This window comes from Pseudonaja textilis, chromosome 12 (genome assembly GCF_049901715.1).
Source record: "Pseudonaja textilis isolate UNSWEBS1 chromosome 12, rPseTex1.2, whole genome shotgun sequence".
Classification (NCBI taxonomy): domain Eukaryota; kingdom Metazoa; phylum Chordata; class Lepidosauria; order Squamata; family Elapidae; genus Pseudonaja; species Pseudonaja textilis.
In genome coordinates, this window is record NC_142001.1 from 9,950,550 (window position 1) to 9,969,896 (window position 19,347).

Consider the following 19,347-nt stretch of genomic DNA (forward strand, 5'->3'; position numbering starts at 1 on the left):
CCATGGCATGAGTGCTGGAAGTGGCATGCAGAGCCACTTCTGCCAGCACTCAAGAGGTCATCCAGAAGAGCCCCACTGTGCATGCGCGCCCCGCTTCCCAACACCTGATTGTCAGGTATCTGGCACGCATGCATTGGGGTGCACTGGAGATGCACACGCATGTGCAGAGATGGGCAGTGTGTGCTGCAGACACTTTTGGCATGGGGGGAATTACACATACATGCGCAGAGATGCGCGGTACATGGGACGGTCACACACACATGCGCAGGGGACATTGGGGGTAGCATGCATTGCCAAAAGTGGTTAACCACCACTGATATAGGGTCTCCTGCTTGAGCAAAGGGTTGGACTAGAAGACCTCCAAAATCCCTACCCATTCTGTTATTCTGTTAACTCCACTTTGCAAATGTAACAAGTAAGAATCTCTCCATTATATTTGCTCTTCTTGTTTTAGAAGGAAATGAAAATCAAGCTTTAATTTCCTGCAGCAGGTGCTACATTAAGTCCAAACCAAATAGAGAGACTGTGCAGTTGCCTTCGAGGTCAGGATTTCCTGCCTTCCCCCTCACCAAATACGACGGACAGTTTTTGTTCTTCTAAAGGGCTAAAAAATGCTTCCTTAATGCATTTTCTTTCCCAGAAGTCAATTTCAGGGCACTGGCTTTTAAAGCAAAGGTTAACTTGGAGAGTTTCAAACTGTCAAGGCAACCAGTGGATGGAAGCGAAATTGGACAAACGATCGTTACAGATTCAGAGAACAAGATGAGATAAAGCTATTGATTTATCTGGTAGGAACACAAGATATGGGAGACCATCGACAGATTAAGATGACAGTCTCGAGGTCTGAGAGAGGGATAAAAATATATATATATCCTATTTTAGGAACATTTTGCAAAGGGATAGCAAGGTGGGGACGGGACAATGTTGAGTTGCAAAGGGGAAGGTTTGCTTTTTAATGGAGAATCAGGATATCATGAATTCTCAGATATCTAAATCTCTTGTTTCCAGGCTCCACTGCGGTGGTTGATGTAAGAAGCTGCTAGTTCACTAAAAGCTTTGTGACAGAGCTGTGGAAGAGACCATTGCCTTAGGTGGGCCTTTGACCCGTGGTTCACCTTATGTTCTTATTGATATGATGTTCTCCATTTATCTTAAGTGAGAAATGCTCTTAGGCTTAGTTGTCATTGAAATCAATCTAGTGGGCAACTTCGCTGTACACTTCATTGATTTCTGGAATGGAGAGATGACAAGGGTGTTGGATGTTACTGCTCCTAAATAGTCCAGGAGATGTAGTAGTAGAAAAAAAAAGCCTATAGCATCAACTGAGGACAGCGAGCAACAAATATGATTTAGATTTAGATTTACATTACTTTATTGTCATTGCACCTCGTACAACAAAATTAAATGCCATCTTCAGTGTACCTTATACATAAAAAACTATAAGAAAATAAAACAAAAACACACATCCTTCACATTCTACACAATTAAATTGAAAACCTGATATTGCATTCATGTTGCACTATACAGTAGAATTCAATAGAGTTACTGCCCTGGGATAGAAGCTCAGCCTATTTGTCCTTGTTTTTATTGTCCTGTACTGTCTGCCAGATGGTAATAGTTTAAAAAAAAGGGGTGCCCAGGATGAGATGGATCTTTGAGAATGTTTTGAACTTTCTTAAGGCAGTGGGAGCTATAAAGCTCTTCCAAAGAAGGGAGAGGGCAAACAGTGATCCTCTGGGCAATGACATTAACCCTCTGGAGTACTGTCCTATTTGTCATTGTGCAATTGCCAAACCCTACACAGGTGCAGTAAGTTAAGATACTCTCTATGGTGCAGCAGTAGACAATCACTGTCTACTTCAGTATATCTAATCTAATCAGATTAGATATACTGAAGAGCTTGTGATAGGTCCTGTACTCTGAGAATGAAAAGAGCGGTATTTTTTTATATTTTTTTGGTTCTTATGGCATCATCAAAATGTCTTCAAAAACCTTGTTGAAGATGGCCTGCTCTCTGCTCTGGAGACCCAAATTGATGGCCCTACCTGCTGGCTGATGTTAAAACGTTTGATAAATATTTTGCTGATAAAAATCACTCTTCTATGCTAAGGGCAGTTTTTGATGAAATAACTAGGGCAACATCTGTTCTCAGAATTGTTGGCGTTTAGGAATTTCAAGGAAGCAGGGATGCTTCTCTGCAGCATAAGCTCTGCCAGCTATGGAAGGGAATCTGGTTACTTCAGGTTGGATCTGGGGAGTAACGAGTGCTGTTTCGGTGTAGGAGTGTAGCAACTGCTTTGAAAGGGCAGTATGTCCACCCCTGAAGAACCCACCTCTCAGTCCCACCATGATAGATGACCTCTACCCAGTCTCTTAACTTCCCTTTTTAGGAAATGTTCTGAAGAAGATGGGAAGGATCTTTTGAAGATTGTTTTAGGTGTCTGGATTTTTGCTGTTGTTGTTCACATCCTGCCTTTATTGTTTTTAACCAGAAAAGATTATAGGATGTTCACTTCTATCCAATGCACGCCATATAAGCACTGCTTGACCGGGGTCCACAGTATTGTCATGGACATTACACATCCTCTGCATGACTGGTTTTCTTTGTTACCTTCTGGGAGGAGGTGTGATGACCCAGGGTGTGGCACAAAGACAACCCAGTCAGATAATAAGTAGAGGTCCCTTTATTAGCTCCAACTTTGCTACCAAAATTCTGGTTACCTTCCGGTCTGGAGAAAAACTCTCCCAGGAATCTGCAACAGCCTTTGGCTGCAGATATTCCAATGCAAAAAGATATGAACAAAAATGATTAAACTGTAAATCCAACAAAGCAAGATAAGGTAATAAATCTGGCAGAGCAAGATAAGCAGTTCCAGAAGTGAAGTAACACAGCAGTAAATCAAGCCAGTTGGGAGAATGCCAGGAACTCAGATAACAGCAGCCAACATTAGATAAACTCAATGTTTGTTCCCGACAAACACCCCTCCCAACTGCCTCTCCTTTAAAGTCCCCCCCAGGTGTCCCTTGTGAAGGGAATCAGGGCCCTTTCCTCCCTCGTAAGCCACACAATTCATGTTGCTCTCTTCTCCGTTCTTCCCTGCATACCCTAGGATGAAGAGTCCCTTGTTCTACCTCTCCCCTGCTCTACCCAGCCTGACTTTGCCCTTCCCCAGTTTCCTCCACAGCCAATGGAGCCACTCTCCCACTCCCTGTCAGCTGTTCATCTTCCTCCTTGGATACAGACTCTGATGGGGGCATGACAGGAGGCTTCGTGGTATCCAAAGCAAAACAACTAGATGCTGTAACAGCTTTGTACCATATAGTATCAACTTTGTAAATTCTCAAGACCCTTTTTTTCTGTAAGATATTCAAGATGCACTGTGATAAATGTATGTGTATGTGTGTGTTAAGGTCATTTTTGTATAATGTGGCATTTTTGGATGCTGTTATTATATTATTATTGTTATTATTATTATCCTTGGGATGGTGACATTGTTTGGTGGGTGGCATTTTCATGTATACAGGAAAATGACAATAAAGGTTATTCAACTCCATTCCATTTGCAAATAACTCAAGGTGACGAACACACCCAATTCTCCTTCCTCCTCTTGTTTTCCCCACGAACAACAACCCTGCGAGGTGGAGTGGGTTGGCTTGAGAGAGAAGGAGTGGCCCAAGGTCACCTAGCTGATATCCGGACTCTTGTAGTCCAGGGTTCAGGCTTACTTCGTTGGTCACTACAGCAGTTGACCGCCAGGCTGAGAGGACCATAATCTTCCTTGTCTTATTTGACATTCCAGTGGTGGGATTCAGCCAGTTTGCACCAGTTTGGGAGAACCACTTTCTGAGCAGTTTGGTGAACTGGTTGTTCGAAGAAATCATTAGGGCAGAGTACCGGTTGTTACATTATCTGAATCCCATCACCAGGGGTGGGATTCAAAAAATTTTACCACCAGTTCAGTGGTCGTAGCTTGGTGGGTGTGCTTGGTGTACCAAATGCGCACTTTGCACAGGTACGGAGGCATTTGTGCAGGCACAGATGCATTCCAACTCACCTTCTGCAAGCCTGCACTCTCATGGTCATGCAAAGCAGCTGTGCTTCAAAGCAGAGGATAAAGGTGAGTATGGAAGCCCGGGTGGGCAGGTAGGCCCAACAGCAGAGTGGCGGAGAGAACTGGTCCAGGCTCCGCTGCTCATCGCTGCTACTGGCTCGGCAGAACCAGGCCGAACCGGCAGAATGCCACCACTGCCCACCACTGAATGGAACACTTTACCATTGACCATGCTAACTTTCTGGACTTCTTGCAACAGTTGCAGATGTGAGGCACTTTTCTGCTCCATTTGTGCCAACTGCCTATGACCAGAGTCTCTACATATAGAGACTGAAGTCTCCAAAACCCCTGAGTAATCTCTAGACTTGACTGCATCATGGACTGGGAATGAATATATAAAGCTAAGATTGGCGAGAAAGGGAGACGGAGGCTTACCTAACCTGTAGTTTGCCTGTTGTGTGTTTAGAACCTCAAACTACAGTTCTCATTGTAAATTATGGCTTTCCCAACCTATTATTTGGCTGTGCTGAAATTTCCCTTGCAATTTCTCAAACGCTTCCATTCCCCGTGAAAAAGGCTTCTGTTTTTCTATCTTATTCTCAAATACCTTAAGAATCCCTTTCTAATTTATTGGATATCTTTCTGAATTTAATTAATTAGGGGAGGGGGGCTCGAGGGAGTCTGTGTTGGGACTGGTGCTGGGTTGTTCTTCCATTGCTGTAAGGACTTTCTGAAGCTACATTTACCCAAAAAAGAAAAAAAAATCTCATGGGAAGAGTTTCATCATAGTTTCTTTTGTCCCAAAGGTGCTTTTTCCAAAACGCAATTGGGCTTTCTTGGTTTCTTCTCTTTGAAAACATTTTGCTTCTCATTCCAGAAGCTTCCTTAGTTCTGAGTTAGAACTGTGTTAAAACAGAAGAAGCTTCTGGGATGAGAAGTAAAATGTTTTCAAATGGGGAAAAAAAATGCCAAGGAAGTCCAGTTTGCCTATTGGAAAAAAAAAACACCTTTTGGACAACCATGATATGGATGATTGAGAATCTCTATAGACCTCATAGTTTCTTTTCCTGGAACTATTGGAAGCCAAGGAGATTGCAGGTGGCTGGAGAGGTGAAAATACAATGGAGGATGGCCCATTCGCTTGTACCCTTTAGTTACCTGGTTATTAAAATAAGTGCACAAAGCACTGCAAGGTATATTCAGTAAAAGGAGAGTGTCTTAATACTAGGCAAAGTATCAGTAAAGGAGAATATTTGTAACTTAGAGCTGAAGTGAAGGGTCCTTGGTGCTCTCTGAGCTTGGTTGTTTTCTTGTCCATTTAGGGTCAATTTAGTGCTTACCATTAGTTGACTAGATTCTTGTGTACAGGCAGGAGCAATAAATCAACTTAATTAAAACTTAATGTGTGGTCCTGATTCTTCAGACCTGGCGTTAAACTTGTCAAGTAACAATCAGCACTAAATTGATTCTAGATAACAGTTAACAGAATTAAAGAGAGCTTGGACATGGACCGCTGGTGGGAACATAATGACTCTAAGCTTATTCCTCTCTTGACTCCCCCTCCAGAGTCCCCCTGTCCTCTTATGCCACTATCTATAACCCTGATGGTTTCAAGCAGTCTTAAGGTGTATTTCTCCAGATGTGTTAGGAAGAATTCATAGCTGAGTGGTGGAGGGTCCTAAATTTAATCCCTGGCATCTTCAAGTAATCCTGAAAAAATCTCTGCTTAAAACCCTGAAGAATCTGCTACTCAGTATCAACAATGTTTTGCTTAAATGAACCAAAGATCTCATTCGTTATAACATCTCATCTTCCCTCTGCTTCATCCCAAGAACAAATTGGTTTTAGAAGATGGAAACTCTAAGCAGTTAAATTAATGATAGCTAAGCTAATAACATATCAAGATGCTGACAGCCATTTTCAGCCTTTTGTAAAATATGGAGACTCCTGGGGTCTCTATTAATGATAACTCTTGAAATAGAACGTGAGCGATATTAGGAATTCCATTTTAATCAACTGAATTCTGAATTTCTAATGCTGGCTATTATTATTTTTTTGTAGTCAGGGAAAGGTGTTGAATTGTAGCATATTTTAATGTGCTTAGGATGTTGTCATCTTTGTTCACACCTGAGTAAAGAAGTAGGGATCTCTCCAATCCAAGAAGCAGATCTGAGATTATCTACTATCTTAATGGGTTTGGTGTTTTTTTTTAACCCCCATGCAAACACAATTGGGAGAGACAATCAAAATTTCCCTTTTTTCTTTCCAAGAAAGAATAGGAGAGGAGAGGAGAGGAGAGGAGAGGAGTGGAGTGGAGTGGAATGAAATGGACTGGACTGACAGAACAGAACAGGGAATGGAATGGAAGGGAAGGGAAGGGAAGAGAAGAGAAGAGAAGAGAAGAGAAGAGAAGAGAAGAGAAGAGTCCGGAGCTATAGGATAGGATAGGATAGGATTCTTTATTAGTCAAGTGTGATTAGACACAGAAAGAATTTGTCTCCGGTGCATACGCTCTCTGTGTACATACAAACAATGAAGTGATGTCATATATCACAGTTCAAATCATTAATCATAAGTTACAATAACAAGTAATAAATCATCGATACCAATAGGGGAAGGTATTAGGAAAGATATATTAATTAATAGAGTCTACTACATGAGTAAATACCTTTAGGCCTAAGACAGAAAAAAAAAAGATATTTCCAAGGTAGGGCCTAACACTTCTGTGAACGTACTTAGCAGCCATATGCCCAAATGAGAGAGAGAGAGAGAGAGAGAATTTCAGCAGAGATAACAAATGTGAAGTTTACACTAGGAAAGCGTTGAGGTCTCCCTTTGCTTGCTGTTTTCATTTGCTAATGACTGACGTGCCAAAGTTCCAGACTGCGGCTCTCAAATTGTTCACACTTTTTAGCAGTGTTTGCAAATAGACAAATGGTTTAACAATCTCAGAGCATATCGGCTGGAGCTTCAAGCTGTTTAGTTGGCTTCAAATCTACGCCATTTTCCTGCCTGCTGAACTCACAAAGAGCAAGCAAGCCTCCTCCTTCAGAAGTCTCCATTCTAACTAGCTACAGAAAACTTCACTACCTATCAAAATGTTTTCTCTGGCCAATTTTCCTGTCCCCGATTTCATCCGTATCAGGGAAATAAAATGGCCTCTCATTAGCGCTTATAGAAACACGCATGCAAATCTCAGAAAGCCCATCCATCTCTAAATGTACAAAAATATTCAAAGGCACAACCAGGTCCTATTAAAATAATTGGGTGACTTTTTTAAGCCAATGGGATATATTATCTCCGTTTGGTAAATTATCCTTTTTTCCTCTGTAATTGGCATGCTGTGAACATTTTGCGGCAACATTTGGAGCCCAGGGAGACCTAGACAATTTCTCCCCCTCCCCACCCAAAAAACAGGGGAAAAAAACTGTCTTAATATTAAGTTTCTATCTTCAATTTTATTTACTAGTATCTTGGCATGCAATCTGGTGTAATGTTGATCTTTCTCTCCCATTACAAGTGGACTGATTACAGGTAGTTTTCAACTTGCTTTTATTTGTTTGTCAAAAATGTACAAGATAACAAGTATAAGTATGAATATAAATAGAATAGAATAGAATACCTTTATTGTCATTGCATTCCACGAATACAATGAAATTTGAAAGCTACTCCAGCACAGTGCCCCAAACACCACATCACAATCACACTACAGAGTTATTTAAAATTAAAATAATTATAATAATAATAGGACTAAATCACAAATGCACTGTTTGATTCAAGACAATTACTGCTTTGGAAAAGAAACTGTTTCGCAATCTATTAGTCCTTGTTTTAAGACACCTATTACACCTCCCTGATGGTAATAGATCGAAATATGAGTGTCCAGGATGAGAACAGTCTGTGGAGATTTTTAGTGCTCTAGAGAGGAGTCTGGTCTTCACGATCTCTTCCAAAGAAGAAAGAGAACAACCAATGATTTTTTGTGCTGTATTTATAACTCTCTGGAGCATCTTCTTATCCACTGCAGAGCATCCAACATACCACACCATTACACAGTATGCCAAAATGCTCTTGATGGTAGAACGGTAAAAAGTAACTAGCAACTTCTCACCCAGACCATCCTTTTTCAGCAACCTCAGAAAGTGCAGGCACTGTTGGGCCTTCTTTGCAGTAGCCATAGTAAGGTTGTCGGAAATATGAGTTCCTAAAAATTTAAAACTATGAACTCTTTCCACACAATCTCCATTGATATATAGTGGGAGAGGCTCTGCTTTGCATCTTCTGAAGTCTATGATCAATTCTTTGGTCTTTTTGATGTTCAGGGTGAGGTTATAACTCTTTCACCACGAGACCAGTCTGAGGACCTCTGACCTATAGGCCATCTCGTCTTCTCCTGATATGAGTCCCACCAATGTGATGTTGTCTGCAAATTTTATTATAGAGTTAGTGGGATAAGGAGTGCAGTCGTAGGTGTAGAGTGAATACAAAAGGGGACTCAGTACACAGCCCTGTGGAGAGCTGGTGCTGAGAGCAAGAGTGGAGGAAAAATAGCTGCCAATCCTAATGGTTTGGGGTCTGTTAGTAAGAAAGTCCCTTATCCAACAGCCGATGTGAGAAGAGAGGCCCATTTCCAGTAACTTCTTAATCAGTATATCCGGAATGATGGTATTAAAAGCCGAGCTGTAATCAACGAAAATCAAGAAAACAACAACAAAGGTAAATGAGGACAGTAAGACGGGGACAATAAACACACTGGTGCACTTATGCACACCCCCTTTAAGGACCTCTTAGGAATGGGGTGAGGTCCACAGTAGACAGTTTGAGGTTGAAGCTCTGAGGGGCTGAGACTGTAACGACAGAGTTGGGTAGGGCGTTTCAGGCATTGACCAACCATTCTGTGGCTGAAGTCGTATTTTCTGCAAACAAGTTTGGAGAGGTTTACTTTGAGTTTGTCTTGGTTGTTTGCCCATGTATTGCTATGGTGGAGGCTGAAGAAGTCATTGACAGGTAAGACATTGTCACAGACAATTTTGTGTACTAAGCTTAGATGGAACACAAGCGGCACAGTTCCAGATTATCCAGGCCCAGAATTTCAAGCCTGGAGGCATGGGGAATTCTGTTGTGAGTGGAGGGATAGAGAACTTTTCTCGAGAAATACCTCTGAACCTACTCAATTGTGTTAATATCCGTTATACAGTGCAGGTTCCAGGTGGAGGAGCTGTATTCGAGAATTGGTCTGGCAAAGGTTTTGTATGCCCTGGTTAAACAATTCAATGTTAACTTACAACAGTTCATTTAGTGGTATTACAGTGGCATTGAAAAAGTGCCTTATGACTGTTTTTTCACACTTACGACCAAGGCAACATCCTCACAGTCACGTGATCAAACTTCAATCGCTTAGCAACTGACTCGTACTTATGATGGTTGCAGTGTCCCATGGTCATGTGATCCCCTTTTACAACCTTCTGACAAGCAAAGTCAACAGGGAAGACAGATTCCCTCAACAACCATGTTACTAACTTAACACCTGCAGAGATTTGCTTAACAACTGTGGCAAGGGAAGTGTCATGCCCCTGTTGGAGTCTGATTCCGAGGCGGAGGCCAAGCAGCTGACAGAGAGTGGGAGTGTGGCTCCATTGGCTATGGAAGAAACTGGGGAAGGGCAAAGTCTGGCTGGGCAGAGGAGGGGAGAGGTAGAGCAAGGGAGAGGGAATTCAGAGAAGACCCAGGCCCACCCCTTCTTCATCCTAGGGCACACAGGGAGGAATGGAGAAGGGAGCAATGTGAGTTGCATGGCTTACAGGGGAGGAAAGGGCCCTGATTCCCTTCATTAGCTGCTGCTGGGAACACAATGTTTAAAAAAGGAAGTTACGCACAGCAAACTTGTTGGAAGCAAATTGTGAGTTATCTGTTATTGTCAAGGCTTATCTGTTTTTTTGGCATTTTTCCAACTGTGTGTGTTTTGTTGGCCTTTCAAGTCTGCAAATCTTTATCCTGCCCTGTCAAGTTAATTGCTGCAGTGTGGTTTGTGTGAATTTTTTTGTATGTACTTCGTTTTTGGACTGAATTTCCTCCACTTAAAGACTGTTCTTGGGAGAGTTTTTTCTCCAGCCAAAGGTAACCTGGACATTGGGGGCAAAGTTGGAGGTATTGAAGGGACTCTTCTTACTTATGTGACTGTGTTGCCTTTGTGCCACGCCCCAGGTCATCACAGGAGGTCGTAAAATGGGGCAAAACTCCATTAACCGATGTCTTGCTTAGCAACAGAAATTCTGGACTCAATTCAAATCAAATCAGTATAGATTTGATCTGTTATTCATTATTTTATTCTAGCATTTTTAACTGGATTCCTTGAGTGTTTTTTTTTATTTGTTCTGGTCTCTGGTCTTTGACCTACACTTGATTGGATTGGATTTGACTCAATTGTGTTAATCATAATTTGAGGACTTCCTGCAGTTGTTTCTAGCTATTTCTCTTCCTAAGCAAACGTCCACCTTGCAGCTAAAAAGTAAATACAAACTCTTAAGAGAGCATATATTCAGATATCCTGAACTTGTTTTTCAACTTGTTGCATTTTATTGCTGTATACTAGATTAAAAATTAAGAGGAAATGGTGTGGTTCTAAAAGAGTTCCAAACTATTGCTTTGTGGACAAAAAGAATTTTAATCTTTGTCCCATCAATGCATTCTATGCTTGCAAATTCAGAACTGCTTTTTAACTTTTAACACCGTTATCTAAAGTGGGTGCAAGCATTAAGTTATCATCCCCTTCGAAGTACTCAGTTGCTACTCAGTGTGGTTTGTCTGTTTTCAGTGTTAATCGCATTGGGAAATTTTGCTTTCCTGTACGTTGTCATCTTAAACCCCAAATGCTAAACGTCACTTCTTTTTCTTCTTCTTTCTCTTCTTCCTTTCTGCAGAGAACAGGAGACGCTGCTGGAGATTCTGAAAGGTAACCAACTCTTTATTTTTATTTTTAGTTTAGACAGCAATGCTAATTAAGACTTTGAAAATAGGGCCCTAGATTTGAGTCCTTGAAAAGCTTTGTACTTGCAACTCTGACCTTGCTTGCCAAATCACAGCTAGGAAATCATGAATGGCTTTCAGGAACTCTCTGGATCTGGAGAGGTTTGCATGAAAACAAAACAAAAAAATAGCAAGAGGAAAATCGTTAGAGAAAGCCATGTAATAGGAACATAATTTTAAGACAGAACCAAAATCTGCAATTACAAAGTAAATGAAGATTCATTTTCATTTTCTCTTGACTTTTTGTTAACTGTTTCTGTTTTCAGTGGCTTAATGCCCTAACTGGGACTTGACTTTACTGTGGCTATCATCAACTTTGATCTAATAAAATCTGTATCCCAGATTTAGATTAGATTAGATTAGATTAGATTAGATTAGATTAGATTAGATTAGATTAGATTAGATTAGATTAGATTACTGGACTAGATTAGAAATGTTTTGCACCAATTGAAATCTATGGCAAGTTTAAATCATGAGTTGTTCTCCGTGGGAACAACTGTTGACTAACTGACTTTGGATCCAAGGTCTACATGGATTTTTTATAATATTCTAAAAATCTCAGCTAGAGCATTTCATCAGGCAATTCACACACGTCAGTTGATTTTATTACTGTACTTGGATGTTTCATATTTTGTGCTGTATTTTATATTTATATAAAATATTTGTTTTAGGCTACTTTTTTCTGGTTTATTATTTGTTTTTCTGTTTTATACCCTTCAGGATATGTTATTTCAGTTAGGTAGCCTTATAGATCAAGTCAGTAAATAAATTTAAATTCTTGAATTTGAATTCCATGCAAATATTATTATAACTTATATCTTTTTTTCATTCTAATGTTTTGGTCAGATTAACACTGTTCCCAATAGTCAGGGGAGAAACATCTTGATGCAGAGAAAAGTTTTTCGGTAAAACTTTTACACACACACATAGGCAGGCACACATACATAGAAAGAGAGAGAGAGCATTGTGATTTCTATTATGTAATAACATATATATCAGAAATTGATTCTATTATGTAACATATATCTATATATCTATATATCTATATATATCTATATATCTGTATCTCTATATATGTGGATCTTTGGTTATTCGGGTTTTGTTTTCTGAGGTTCTCGCGGGTATTTGTATATTTGTGTGTGTGTGTATATATATATATATGTGGCTCTTTGGTTATTCGGATTTTCGTTGCCTAGATACTTCCAATCTTACACGGGAGAAAACCCGAATAACCAAAGATCCACATACAATATATATATATGGCATTCAGCTTTGTTTGGGTATTTTCCCAGGTCATTATAGTTGTGCTTTTAAAGTTGTAGCAACGTTTCGGCAGAATCTCATCTGTCATCATCAGGCTTCTGATGAACACAATACAGAAGCCTGATGATGGCAGATGAGATTCTGCCGAAATGTTGCTACAACTTTAAAAGCACAACTACAATGACGTGGGAAAATACCCAAACAAAGCTGAATGCCATACATGTAAGTACCTGTGAAAACTTAAGAACATATAAAATCAGAAAAATTCACATAAACCTATCCCAATGGTGCTTTTACAAAAGATGGTGGCTAGAAAGAATTTCCTTTTAAATATTAAAGCAGCTTGATTGTAAGCTAAAGGAGGCAGAAATAAAATCAGATAGGGGAAATATTAGAACATAATTTTTTATAGAATGAATAAAAATAATAGAAGTTTTACAGATGTTAGGCATTTTATGTGTGTTTAAATAATACAATGAAAGACTTAAATTTGATAAATGTGATAGAGATTAGCAACATTGTTAGCGTGAATTGGACCAATATGAATGATACCCAGAATTAATTTTGTTCTTATATAATAGAGAAATGTTTAGATTGAGCAAGAAAGGTATAGATGAAGATAGAGAGAAAGATGAGTTAGGCATTATTTTGTTTATGTATAATTAAATGATATAATGAGGATTACTTAAATCTGATAAATGTGATAGAGATTACTAACATTGCTATTGTGAATTGGATTCATATGAACTATACCCAGAACCAATTCTGTTCACATCCAGTATGGATGTATATTTAAAAAATAATTTAAAAACATAAAAATAAAAGGCAACTGGACTTTCGTGTGTTTCCCTGGAAGACATTTCGCTTCACATCCAAGAAGCTTCTTCGCTTCTGATTGAACTGATTCAGAACTAAAGAAGCTTCTTGGAGGAGAAGCAAAACATTTCAAAGGAGATAAAAAAAAACCAGTCCAGTTGCTTTTGGGGAAAAACAAAACACCTTTGGGACAACCATGAACTGGATGATTGAGAATACTCAATAGACATTTATGCAAAGCTGTCATGCTTTTGACACTAAGTTCTCATGCTTTTGATTTGAACTAGGAGAAATGTGCTGAAATGAACACTGGGTAGTAAGACAGCAGTTTCTGAAATGGGAAAATATCCATCTTTGCATGAGAAAATAACAGTGCCAGTCACTTCCTTGTTTTCCATTCCAGCAAGTGAAACGCTAAGAATAATCAATAATCAAGAGGCACCAACACCTTCTTCTGGTCTTAATCAGTGGTGGGATTCCAATAATTTAACAACCAGTTCTCTGATCGAATTATTTCTTCCAACAACCAGTTCACCAAATTGCTCAGAAACTTAACAACTGGTTCTCCCAAAGTGGTGCAAACTGGCTGAATCCCACCACTGGTCTTAGTTATCGGTGCCCTCTTTCTTATGGTCTGATCCTTAAGGACAAGTGAAACATTCAGCAGTAATTTATTTTTTTCCTTAGCAAGAAGAAAACTACTGGCCTTGTAAAAGCTGGAGCTACATTAGGGATAATAAATATTTCAGAGACTTTTGTGAGAAAGAAATAGTTCAATGTACATTTTAGCTGGAACTCATCTAGTGCAGAGTTCCAGAATTAGCACTCAAACCAAAATGCTACTGATCAGCATTCACCTTTGTCCAATTGGCAAATTTTAAGTGTGCGTGTTTTTTTAAATGGCCCCATTAAGAAAAGTATAATGCAATATATTCAAACCCGTATACCCAGTATATGACCGTGTTAGCATCTATTATAGTAAATCAATTCATTCACAGTTTATTTATAATACACTAAAAATATATATGCTGGAGGTGGCTGTTGGATTGATGGCAGACTCTACCTACATCCCTCCTTGTTCTCTGCACTCTACCCATCTATCTTTCTTTTTTTGTGGTCATGTAGTTGTATTTTTCATTGTGTTCTCTTTCATTGCTTATTTTAATGTGCTATTATCTTCCTTCTGTTCTCTTTACACTCTTTTCATTGCTTCCTTTTTATTGTTCTAGCCTAGAGCAGCCCTCACAGCGAGATAAGTGGCTTGTAAATGTAACAACCAAATAAATAAAATAAAGATATGGCATCCTGTGAGCCATGGTGGCACAGTGGTTAGAATGCGGTATTGCAGGCAAGCTCTGCATTCCACTGCCAGCAGTTTGATTCTCACCGGCTCAAGGTTTGACTCAGCCTTCCATCCTTCTGAGGTCAATAAAATGAGGACCCAGATTGTTGGGGGCAAGAGGCTGACTCTGTAAACCACTTAGAGAGGGTTGTAAAGTACTGTGAGATGGTATATAAGTCTATTGGTGGTACTAGTGCTATTTTGGAGTCAGACGAGATGAAATGAGTTACGCTGGTTTCACTTCAGATCATATAAATCATTCATTCTGATTAGGTTTCTTTAACACTTTTAGTAGGAATGAAATCTTGCTCTCAGTAAATCCTGAACATTTTGAATAAAATGAATTGATGGATAAAGTCTAGTCTATCAGTAATTCCATGGATGATGGAAGTAATAATATAGAACACATTGTGCAAGAAAAAAACATTGTTCCACACTAGTGGTAAATAAATCTAAATACTATTGCTATGACTATGCTAAAAACTATTGCTAAACTGCATCAAGGCATGTGTGTGCAAGTTTATTTTATATTTATTTATTTAATTAGTTTGTCAAGCATGTATGAGAAAACAAGTATAAGTATTAACATAACATGTAAGTATTATCAGGTATAAGTATATAGATAATAAATGAGTACAAATAAATGGGAAGAGTAGGACAGGGACGGTAGGCACACTAGTGCGCTTGTGCACACCCCCTTACAGACCTCTTAGGAATGGAGTGAGTTTAAGGTTAAAGTTTTGGGGGTTTGAGGATGTAACAACAGAGTCAGGTAGTGCATTCCAGGCATTGACCACTCTGTTGCTGAAGTCATATTTTCTGCAATCAAACTTCGGAGCAGTTTACTTTGAGTTTGCATCTTTGGTTTGCCCCATGTGTTATTGTGGTTGAAGCTGAAGTAGTCACTGACAGGTAGGATGTTGTTCTCGTGTTCAGAAGCCACAAATAAGATCCAGGAAAGTTTAAGCCTGAGAAATAAGAAATAGAGCCAATTCCCACCTGGTTGTATTAATACCCCTGATTAACCGCAGCTTTCTATAGATTGTAAAAGAAATCATTATCTTTTCGAGATGGCAAAACACATTCCCTGTAGCTTCACCATTTCCCCATGGACATGCCCAGGGAATGGAGAGAACTTGTTTTATTTATTTCTGCAGGAGACTTCATTTACTGCCCACCTCCCATCTTGGCAAGACGTGAAAAATGAAATTTGAGGGTGATGGGTTTGGACCACTGGCTTGCCCTTCAGGAGACCCAGCCCTGCCATCCCTTTTAAATTAAATGCAGTCAAATCCTCGATCCGTTAAGGCAAAGAAAGAAAAGCAACTGGGATTTGAATGCTGTGGGTGGGATGTTGCTTCTTACTCTCAGCGTCAGAAGATGAAAAGCGCGGGGGGAGGGGGCGGAATAGGCTGTGATGGACAGTTTGTCAGGCCAAGTTTTAGCTTTTATGGCTCTATCCAATTTCCTGGCGGGTTTAAATTCTCCGAGGGAATAGCTGAGCCTCCTGGGTTTCTTCAGGCATTTTGCCAGATAGAATGTTGAGCAAAATGAAGAGAAGGCAACTGTTGTCGTTCACTGGCAGCCGGTGCAGACAGCAGCGGAATCAGACAGTGGAGAAGAACGGTGACCAGTCAGGGAGTCTGTCAAGGACTTGGACGAGGGTCCTGCATCCGATGCAGAGATGGAGCCAGGACCATCTGGGAGTGGGGTGCTGACTCTGGAGCCTCCGGAGCCTGGCAGCAGCGAGGCAGAGGAACAAGGGGAGCCTGTTCCCAGTGCGTGTATGGGCAGAGCTGCTAGAAGACGAGAGCAGCTGAGACAAAAGGGGAGACTCGGAAGTAAGGCTGCGAGATGATTTCCCCTCCCATAAGGGATAAAAGTCAGACTTCAATGACGAAACCTTTGCAGAAACAAAGTAGTTCAGTTGGTTCCGAGTCGTTGTTGAAGCTCCTTGTACTTTGATTGGTTTTTCTTGTACTTCGGTTGGTTTCTTGTCTTGTTAATTGGATACTTCTGTTTTTGGCAGCACTTCACAGAACTGAAAAGGTGTGTGCTTATCATGAGGGACCGTTTAAGATTAATTCCGGCTGGAAATGAAAACAATTCTCAACATTGCAATAAAATAGGTTTTGTTTTTAAAACAAATTTGTGCATAATTATAGTTTATGAAGCCTGAGTCAGAACAGGAACAGAAGTTAAGGCCATCGGCTAGCAAAGTCTGAATTTAGCTTCCGTAGGAAAGGAAAGAGGCTAGATAAGCTACTATCTGATCACATAAACTTTAATAAACTTCTCATAACCCCTACAGGAAGGCAAAGTGATAGTACACTAGTCCTTGACTTATGGCCACGATTGAGCTCAAAATTTCTGTGGCTAAGCCAGAGAGTTGTTCAGTATGTTTCACCTCATTTTACAACCTTCCTTGACACACTTGTTAAGGGAATCGTTCCAATTAGTAACACGGTTGTAAAATGAATCTGGCTTCCCCATTGACTTTGCCTGTCAGAAGGTCCTAAAAGGGGATCACATGACTGCAGGACACTGCAACCACCATAAGTAGAAACCAAGCACCCCAAATTTGATCATGGAGATGTTGCAATAGTTGGAACTGTGAAGAAATAAGTCACTGTTGTCAGCGCTGTGGTAACTTTCAACAGTCACTAAACAAATTCTCGTGAGTCAAGGACCACCTGTACTACTTTATATAGCACTGGTGAGGCCGCTCTTAGAATACGGCATCCAGCTCTGTCACATAAAAGATGTTGAGATCCTGGCAAGTGTGCAGAGAAGAGCAACACAAATGATAAGGGCTCTGGAGGCTAAATGTATGATGAATGTTTGAGAGAGGCTAGGTATGTCTAGCCCAGGGGTGTCAAACTCAAGGCCTGAGGGCCAGATCTGGCCCACAGGGGGCTTAATCTGGCCTGCAGAGCTGCCCTGGAAACAGTGAAGGACCAGCCCCCAGTGCATCTGCCAGTGAAAATGGAGTTCAGGAGGGCTGCATGCGGCTCTCCTGAGCTCCACTTTCACTGACAAAGGGTTGCAGGAGGCCATCACAGCCGAAAACGGAGCTCGGGAGGGCTGTGGGTGGGATTCCCAAGCTCCGTTTTTGCTGGCAGAGGGTTGCAGGAGGCCGTTGCAGCTGAAAGCAGAACTCAGGAGCCAGTTTTTGTTGGCAGACTCCTCAGGCCACCACAGGCACTCCTGACACAAGTGATGTTGAGCTGGTCATGCTGCTCAAGGTCGATCACAACCCTGATGTGACCCTCAATGAAATTGAGTTTGATACCCCTGGTCTAGCCCATCAAGAGAAGAGGAGGTATGATAGCTGTCTTCCAGTACTCAAGGGACTGTCAACAGATGGAATGGGAGAACTTGGTGCAGCCAGCTCCCCACAGCCAACACATTGTGGTCAATTCGCCATGGTCAACTTGCCAAGGCTAACTCACCATGGCCAATTCACTGCAGTCAACTTGCCAGGGACAACTTGCCAGGGACAACTCAATATGGCCAATTCAGCACAGGACAACTTGCTGTGGGACAATTCAACAATTCAATTTAAGTATTTAAAATAATTTTAAAATTCCATTTTGTCCCTCCTGTTGCATCCTTCCTTTTAATAATTCTATTCTCATTTCTTCGATATTAGTGTAAACTCCTGTCCCATGGTGAATTGTTCAGTGGTGAGTTGACTTCAATGATTGAGTGCAGTGAGTTGGCTGTGGCGAGTTGTCCTAGACCTGTCACAAGAGTAGAGAAGATTAACTTATTCCCTAGAGTATTCCCAAGAAGTAATGAGTGGAAATTTATCAAAGAGAGATCCAACCCACATCTTAGAAGGAGATGCTTTTGTCAGTGAGAGCAATTATGGAATGAATAGCTTACCTCCTATGGGTGGTGGGTTCTCCATCACTGGAGGTTTTCAAGAATAGACTGAAGAACCATTTGACTGGGATGGTATAAGTCTCATGTCTTAAGCAGGGGGTTGGACTAGAATGCCTCAGAGATGTATGATTGTAAGCCGCCCAAAGTTGTCCTGAGGTAAGATAAACAGCCAATAAATTTTATAAATAGCTAGTTAGTTAGTTAGTTAGTTAATTAGTTAGTTAGTTGGTTAGTTAATTAGTTAGTTAGTTAGTCAGTCAGTCAGTCAGTCAGTCTGTTTGTTTGTTTGTTTGTTTGTTTGTGGAAGGAATAGAGCACCCAGGAATCCCATCATTGAAGTGTACACTATTGAGAAGGCCATGGCAAGGTGATTTATTGCCAAGAAACTGGCATGGACATCCCATCGCATTGAAGTCATGAAGTACTATTTTTTTCCTTTCCAAAGTTCTTTTTATTAGAGTAGTAAACTGGCACATCTGGGAAATCCAGAATAGAACAGAACAGAGCAGAACAGGACAGAACAGAACAGAGTAGAATTCTTTATTGGCCAAGTGTGATTGGACACACAGGAATTTGTCTTGGTTCAAAGGCTCTCAGTGTACATAAAAGAAAAGATACATTCGTCAAGAGTCAAGAATCATCAGGTACAACAGTTAATGATAGTATATCATCTATTGGGGAGAGTGTAGTGAATCCTGTGATGTCCTCTTAAGTCCCTTCCAACTCTAGAATTCCATGTCCTAGCATTACTCATTTTTATTATAATTTTCAGCATACAGTGGGACAATAATAATTTTTAAAAAATCTCTCATCATTATATTCCTTCTTGAGATCTTTCAGCGCGGTGGAATGCAGTCTGGATTCCCAGAAGGGAGAGCCACAAGAGACAGTGAAGCTTAGATAGTTTGTGTGGGAGAAAGAGGGTGAAGACAGCTCCTTCCTAACAGTTCCCAGAGTACA

At 40.5% G+C, this 19,347-nt stretch overlaps 1 protein-coding gene across 4 annotated transcripts in view; it reads left to right on the top strand.

The window, feature by feature from the left end:
- Positions 1-19,347, top strand: part of LOC113437975 (connector enhancer of kinase suppressor of ras 2-like) — a 327,810-nt gene that overhangs the window by 259,979 nt on the left and 48,484 nt on the right. For all 4 annotated transcript variants that reach the window (XM_087940977.1, XM_087940974.1, XM_087940976.1 and 1 more), the window contains exon 14: positions 10,973-11,004. In XM_087940977.1, the coding sequence (XP_087797103.1) occupies positions 10,973-11,004 (32 nt within the window). The remainder of the gene's footprint in view (positions 1-10,972; positions 11,005-19,347) is intronic.